The sequence below is a fragment of the Rattus norvegicus genome, chromosome 4 (genome assembly GCF_021556685.1).
Source record: "Rattus norvegicus strain SHRSP/BbbUtx chromosome 4, alternate assembly SHRSP_T2T, whole genome shotgun sequence".
Lineage (NCBI taxonomy): Eukaryota > Metazoa > Chordata > Mammalia > Rodentia > Muridae > Rattus > Rattus norvegicus.
The window spans coordinates 151,845,711-151,854,298 of NC_141537.1; the positions used below are offsets into that span (position 1 = coordinate 151,845,711).

General features: G+C 40.3%; 1 protein-coding gene across 1 annotated transcript; it reads right to left on the bottom strand.

The window, feature by feature from the left end:
* Positions 1 to 7,044: 7,044 nt before the first annotated feature.
* Or6d15b (olfactory receptor family 6 subfamily D member 15B) lies at positions 7,045 to 7,977 on the bottom strand. The gene is given in 1 exon segment (NM_001000898.1): positions 7,045 to 7,977. A coding segment is annotated over 1 exon segment (933 nt).
* Positions 7,978 to 8,588: the final 611 nt, after the last annotated feature.

The window sequence follows — 8,588 nt, forward strand, 5'->3', positions numbered from 1 at the left end:
TACAGGAAGATTGAAATAACCCATGCATCCTATCAGTTCACCATAGACTAATGCCAGCCTTTAATAACAACAAAAATGACAGAAAGCCCACATACACATGGAAGTTGAACAATGCTCTACTCAATAGCTTGGTCAAGGAAGAAATAAAGAAAGATATTAAAGACGTTTTAGAATTTAATGAAAATGAAGGCACAACATATCCAAACTTATGGGACACAATGAAAGCAGTGCTAAGAGGAAAACTTATAGTTCTGAGTTCCTCCAAAAAGAAACTAGAGAGAGCATACACTAGTAGCTTCACAGCACACTTAAAAGCTCTAGAACAAAAAGAAGCAAATTTACACAAGAGGAGTAGATGGCAGGAAATAATCAAACTCAGGGCTGAAATCAACCTAGTAGAAAAAAAAAAGAACTATACAAAGAATCAACAAAATCAGGAGCTCATTCTTTGAGGAAATCAACAAGACTTATCCAGACTAACCAGAGGGCACAGAGAAAGTATCCAAATAAACAAAATCAGAAATGAAAAGGGTGACATAACAACAAAAACTTGACGAAATTAAAAAAAAAATCAGATCCTACTACAAAAGCCTGTACTCAACAAAACTGGAAAATCTGGAGGAAATGGACAATGGCCTAGACAGATACCAGGTAGCAAAGTTAAATGAGGATCAGATAAACTATCTAAACAATTCCATAACTCCTAACGAAATCGAAGCATTTATTAAATGTCACACAACCAAACACAGACCATGACCAGATGGGTTCAGTGAAGAATTTGATCAGACCTTCAAAGAAGACCTAATACCAATACTGTCCAAACTACTCCACAAAACAGAAACAGAAGGAATACTATCCACTTCCTTCTATGAAGCCACAACTACGTTTATACCTAAACTACACAGAGACCCAACAAAGAAAGAGAACTTCAGACCAATTTCCCTTATGAATACCAACACCAAATTACTCAATAAAATTCTCTCAAAGAGAATCCAGGAATACATCAAAACAATCATCCATCATGATCACATAGGCTTCATCCCAGGGATGGAAGGATGATTCAATATACAGAAATCCACCAATGTAATCCACTATATAAACAAACTCAAAGAAAAAAAACACATGATTATCTCATTAGATGCTGAGAAAGCACTTGACAAAATTCAACACCCTTTCTTGTTAAAAGTCTTGGAAAGATCAGGAATTCAAGGCCCATACCTCAACATAGTACAAGCAATATATACCAAACCAGTAGCCAACATCAAACTAAATGAACAAAAACTTGAAGCAATCCCATTAAAATCAGGGACTAGACAAGGCTGCCCACTCTCTCCCTACCTATTCAATATAGTATTTGAAGTCCTAGCCAGAGCAATCAGACAACAAAAGGAGGTCAATGGGATACAAATTGGAAAGGAAAAGGTCAAAATATCACTATTTGCAGATGATATGATAGTATACTTGAGTGACCCCAAAGATTCCACCAGAGAATACTAAGCCTGAAAAACAACTTCAGCAAAGTGACTGGATATAAAATTAACTCAAACAAATCACTAGACTTTCTCTACTCAAAGGATGAACAGGCTGAGAAAGAAATTAGGGATACAACACACTTCACAATACCCATCAATAACATAAATACCTTAATGAGACTCTAACCAATGAAGTGAAAGATCTGTATGACAAGAACTTCAAGGGTCTGAAGAAAGAAATTAAAGATCTCAGAAGATGGAAAGATCTTCCGTGCTCATGGATTGGAAGGATTAATATAGTAAAGATGGCCATTTTGCCAAAAGCAATCTGCATATTCAATGCAATCTCCACCAAAATTCCAACTCAATTCTTCATAGAGTTAGAAAGAGCAATTTGCAATAGCACAAAAACAAAAACAAAAACAAAAACAAAAACAAACAGGATATCAAAAACAATAACAGAACTCAACAGTAAAACAACTTCTGGGGGAATCACCATCCTTGACCTCAAGATGTATTACAGAGCAATAGTGATAAAAACTGTATGGTAGTTACAGGCAATAGAATTGAAGACCCAGAAATGAACTCACACACCTGTGATCACTTGATCTTTGACAAAGGAGCTAAAGCTGTCCAGTGGAAAAAGAGATATTTTTAGATGTTCACCACAAATATTGGCCTGTAGAATTCTTTTTTGTTGTGACTCTATCTGGTTTTGATATTAGAGTAATACTGACTTGGTAGAAGTTTGGGAGTGTGCATTATCTTTCTTTCTCTCTTTTTTTGGATAGTTTAAGAAGTATTATTTAAAGTTCTTCTTCAATGGTCTAGTAGAATTCCATTTGGACCTGAACAGTTTTTTTTCACAAAATTTTTAAGTATCACTTTGATCTTGCTATTTGTAATAGGTTATGGGTCTCTTCATGGTTTTACTTTGGAGATTTGGATGAATTTAGAAATCCATTCATTTCTTTTACATTTTTCAATTTGGAACAATATAAGTTTTTTACAGTATTCCTGTTCTGTGGTTTGTGCTATAATATTTCCTTGTTCATTCTGAGTCTGATGATTTGGGTCATCTCTTTCTTTCTTTTGGTTAATTGGATCATAAAATCTGTCAGTCTTGCTTATCTTTAAAAGATTTATTTTATGCACATGAGTGTTTTGCTCATGTGTATGTCTGTGCACCATGTGTGTGCCTGGTGCACGCAGAGATCAGAAGAAGGATCTTGGATTGGATCCCTGGAGCTGCAGTTTTGGATGGTTCTGAGAGACCATATGGGTAATCGTAATAAACCTGGGTCCTCTGCGAGAACAACACGTGCTCTTACCTGCTGAGTCATCTCTCTATTCCCTTGTTCATCCATCCTAAGAACCAACTCTTAGGTTCATTCTCAGTATTTTTTATTCTATTTTATTCATTTCTTCTCTAATTTTTGTTATTTCTTCCTGTCTGCTGGACTAGGGTTTGGTTTGATCTTATTTTTTCCAATTTCTTGAGTTGCATCATCAATTCATTTATTTGTGCTGTTTCTGATACTTAAATACAGACTCTTAGAACTGTAAATGCCATGTGCTGAACTGTGTAGAACTCTGCAGAAATCTGCAGGACAGTGAGGGACAGTGCTGGATAGTGCAGAAATCTGCAGGACAGTGAGGGACAGTGCTGGATAGTGCAGGACTCTGCAGGACTGCTTTAATGTGTCGCAAATGTTTGGTTGTCATTTTCATTCAATTCCAAAAACTTTTAACTTCCTTGTGCATTTCTTATTTGATCCAATCATCATTCAGACATATGTTATTTAATCTCCACAAATTTGTGTAGATTTTAGGGTTTCATCTGTTGTTGATTGTAAGCTTTCTTGCATCGTGGTCAGAAAGGTAAGTGGAATTACTTTGATTTTTCTGAATTTGTTAAGTTTTTGTTGTATCCCAGGATACAATCTGTTTTAGAGATTTTTCCTCAGGCTTCAGAGTGAATATATTTTCTTTGGTTTTGGAATAGCATATTCAGTAGTTCCCATTTGATGCACAATCATTTATTTCTGATGTTTCTTTCCCCCCCCCAGATAACCTATCTACGGGATAAAGTAGCACTGGACTTTACCTGCATCTTTAAGTCTCATAGTGTGCTTTTTATGACATTGAGTGTACCGGAGTTTGGTGCATGTATGTTTGTGTTTGGAATTATAATGTCTTCTTGGTTGTTTCTTTGTTTAGAATAAAGTGTCCTTTATCTCTTCTGACTAGTTTTAGTCTGAAGTCTATTTTATCAGATATTAGGATATCTACAAGTACTCGATTGCAGGTTCCAGTCCCATGCTATCAATTTAAGGTGGAGCCTGTCATTAAAGCAAACAGAAAGCTGGATTTTATTTCTGTCCATGGAGTTAGTGTGTGTCATGGAGTTAGTGTGATGGGTGAGTTCAGGTTATTTACATTTAAAGTTTTTGAAGGGTGTGTGATGAATGCATTATTTGATTCCTGATCATGTTCTTAGGAATTATTGCTTCGTTTCTTTGCTTTGTGTGGTGTCTTCTTAGCCCTCCCTTCAGTCTGAAAGGTTGCTTTCAATATTCTCTGTAGGGCTGGTTTGATGGACATTCATTCTTTTGGCCTGTTTATATTATGAAAAGGTTTTCCTTTGCCTTCGAATAAGGCAGATAGCTTTGCTGGGTAAAGTAATCTAGGTTGGCTGTGATGGCTATTCCTGGTTGTCAACTTGATTACATGTGGAATGAACTACAATTCAGAAATGGACGGCACACCTATGATCCAGATCTTGATACTGGAAGATACAGGCTTCTGACCTGGATCTTGATATAGAGATCTTGAGGCATAGTGGCCATGAAAGCTTAAGCCCACAAAAGGTAAAAATACACCTTTAATCCCAGGAGACTAGGACAAGCAGAACTCTGAGTTCAAGACCAGACTGGGACAAAGCAAATTCCAGATCCAGGCGTGGTGGTCCACACCTTTAACCTGAGCCACATCTTCTGCTGGAGGCTACATAAGGACACTGGAAGAAGATTCACTCTTCTTCCCTGATTGGACTTACTTGCCAGCACATCTGTTAGAACCTACCTCTTCAGGACTCCAGCTTGTACAGAAGACCAGGTGAAACACCCAGCCTCATGGACTGACCAACTTAATTGTGTGTCCTTTATGTGTGACTTTGATGTCTTTGGTGGAGTTTGTAGTGATTGTTCTGTTAAACTCTGTTTCCTGGGGCTCATCTAGGTAATTCTCATCAGAGAGCATTCTTTTTTTTTTTTTTTTTTTTTTTTTTTTTTGTGGACCTGGCTGTCCTAGAACTCAATGTGTAGATCAGGCTGACTTCATACATAGAGATCCACCTCCCTCTGCCTCCCAAATGCTGGGGTTAAAGATGTGCACCTGGTTTTTTATGGCTCAAGGTTTTAAACTATACATATTTTTTCCCATCTCTATTAACTTGGGTATTTCTTATTTACATTTCGATTGTTTTTCCCTTTCCTGTATTCTGGACAAACATCCTCCTAACCCCTCCCCCTCCCCTTCTATATGGTGTTCCCCTCCCCATCCTCCCCCCATTACCGCCCTCCCCCCAACAATCACGTTCCCTGGGGGTTCAGCCTTAGAAGGACCAAGGGCTTCCCTTCCACTTCTGCTCTTACTAGGCTATTCATTGCTACCTATGAGGTCAGAGTCCAGGGTCAGTCCATGTATAGTCTTTGGGTAGTGGCTTAGGCCCTGGAAGCTCTGGTTGGTTGGCATTGTTGTTCATATGGGGTCTCGAGCCCCTCCAAGATCAGAAAGCATTCTTATAGAGCTAGGGGGTTTCAGGAGGGACACTCTGTCATGTTCTTTCATGGTTTGGGGGGGAGGTTTGTGATGTGAACTTCATTCATTGGACATGTGTCTGAGGTGAGGATCTAGCCTGCCTCAAGTTGGGCAGGAGCCCATGTACAACTACTATAGAAACTATTAGATTGGATCTAGGCCTGCCAGCATGGAAAGGGGACATGGGTAGTCTAGGGTCAGAGGTGGTCAACTGGATGCACTGGTGGGTGTGTAAGCTGAATTTCCAGAGCTGGGCCTGGGGCTAACCACGCAAAGCCATACAGGGGTCCTGTGTTCAGAACTAGGTCTGGGAACATGAACATGGTCACAGGCTTAATTCTGAGGGGATCCATAAGGCAGAGGCAGTGCAGGAACTGTGCACCTGGAGTTGGTGTGTTTGGGCTGTGCCTGTGAAATTGCAGTGAAATATGAACTTTGAATTATGACATTCAGGGCCAACCATGAACCTAAAGGAATTTCATAAGATTTTATTTGTGGTTGTATAATGATTTAGTTCACATAAGCTAAAAGAAAGAGGCAGGCACAACACCCCAATTCCCTGGACTCAGGTGTGTAAAGCAAAGGAACAGGGGTGACAGTGACAGTCAAGCCTGCCACATGGAGAGACCTTATTTCAAAACATACACACAGTAGTGAGCTGTAATCATTTCAGAGGCATTTCTTCTGAGGAGACAGACAGACCCATTATATCATGGAAGTTGGGACTAAAAGCATTCAAGGTTAAAAGCTAAGCAACGGAGCATTGGCTTTAAAGTAGGTTATTGATTAGCATGACCCATCTCAGCCTACTGTGTACATGGTTCTTAGTAACTGGTTCAGAATAGAAATCAATCATATGTAACCTTGACTCCTAGAGACTGGCATGCAATTGCAAAGTTTAGAACAGCAAGACTTTGCACATCTTTAGGACAGTAACCATTTTAGAGGATGAAGTGAGACCCTAAATAGTAGAGGCATTCATGGACAGGTGAGCCAAGTGACAGGAAGAGAAATGGAGGAGATGCCCACCATGACATCCATTTTACAAGGTAAAAAAAAAGGATTCTGTGGTCATGCGTCCTTCAACTACTCACGGGGGGACATGGACGAAGCATCGCTGATGTCCTCTAATATTTTCAAAGCTTCAGTTCAAATAAAACCACTAATTGTTTTAATTACTTTACCACCACTGGTAAATAATTATTATTTCTGCTAAAGCCTGTTTATGCATGGAAGAGAGCACAGTTAAGCTAGTATAGTTGAGTATTTCAGAAATCTCAAGCGTACAGTTCTTAGCATTTTGATTTAAAAGTTCAATAGATTTTGCAAATAAAATCTGTTGCCAGGTTGTGTGTTGATGCCTCTTATACCAGTATTTGGGAGGCAGAGGCAGGCAAATCACTATGAGTTCTAGGCCAGCCTGTTCTAAAGAGTGAGTTCAGTACGATGAGGGCTATTTGGGGAAACTCTATCTTGAAAAGCCAAAACAAACAAAATAAAATTGATTGCCAAAAATATGTGGAACAGGCACACACACACACACACACACACATACACACACACACACACGCGCGCATACACACACACACACTGCATTAAAATGTATTTTACGAGGTGACAAATTCTGCATTTTGTGGAGCTATTTATAAGGAAGGATTGTGAACTCGAACTCTCAAGGGCCGAGGCATTGATTAAAATGGAGAAAGCATAATTTCTGAGGTTTTCCACTCCGAGAACATGTGAAGCTTTTCTACCCCGATAATTTTTTTCTGCAAAGAGTCTCCCTCAGAGCCTGGTGGACCTGCTTGTTGCGCAGGGTGTAGATGACAGGATTCAGAAGCGGTGTCACTACCATGTTTACGAGAGCAGCCTCTCTGTTGGATTCAAGCCTGCTGGTTTGCCTTGGTTTCACATATATAAATACACAGCTGCCGTACATCAGAGAGAGGACCATGAGGTGGGATGAGCAGGTGGAGAAAGCTTTCTGTCTCTCCTTGGCGGATGGGAGACGCACTATTATGACTACTATGTTGCTGTATGCGATGGTGGTTATGATGAGAGACGAGAGAAGGATAATCAAAGCAACGGCAAACGTCAGAGCTTCAGCAGATCTGGTGTCAGAGCAGGAGAGGTGGATCAGAGGGCTGAGGTCACAGAAGAAGTGTGGGATGAGGCGGGGGCCGCAGAAGGATAACTGAGAAACCTTCACTACTAGCCACGTGATCAGGGTGAAGGTCACAGCAAGGCTGGCCATGATGAGGAGGACGCAGGTCCTCAGGTCCATGATGGTGGGATAATGCAGAGGCTTGCAAATAGCTACACACCTGTCCACTGACATCACAGCCATGAGAAGAGAACCAAATGCCCCGATAAATAGAGTGACGAAGGCTTGTATGAAACAAGCGACAAAGGAAATTGTTTGTTTCCCTAAAAGAAAGATAGCCAACAATTTGGGAATAACAGCGCTCGTAAAACAAGACTCCGCGAAGGAGAAAACACCGAGGAAAAAGTACATGGGGCTTTTCAGATGGGCACTGGTGCAGACAATGGAGACAATGACGACATTTCCGGTGATGGAGGTCAGGTTTGCCAGCAGGTTCAGTGAGAAGAGAAGCCTGCCCAGGTGCTGGACAGCAGGAAATCCCTCCAGGATAAATTCCTGGACAGTTGTCCCGTTTCTCATCCCTGCTGTGTAAGACGACTTACGGTAAAGAGATCACGGAGAGCAGAGGTGTTCTCACAGTGCACACAACCAGGTCATTCAGTTCAAGGTGTGGTGAAGACAAAATATAACGTCGCATGCTATTTGCTTTACTTTTGACATGAGCCAGTGTGTTCCTAAGTTTAACTATAGTACACAATTATTGCATATTATTCTTTGGTCCAGATATTGCTATTATTACCGTCACCACTTACACTACTATACTGGCCAACTGACATCAGTGTTCCTCTCTGTCCCCACAATATTGAGTAATAGGTTCTTGCCACCCCTGTTTCACCAGAAGAGATCAAAACCTTCAGAGTGTCAGAGATATTAAAGCCTGTATTATAACTGGGACTCACTGGAATCCAAAACTTCCTGCTGCTTCTCAATATTATGACAAAGTATCTTTAATTTGTCCTATTTATACTTACTTAATGTTATTATAACTGTGGGGGGTAATGTATGTGGGTGTAAGAGGATGATTTGCAGGAGTCAGTTTCTTCTTGCATCCTCTGGGTCCTGGAGATCAAATTCATGGCCTCAGGCTTGGTGACAAAGACCTCAACTTGCTGAAGTAGTATTCTTGTAGG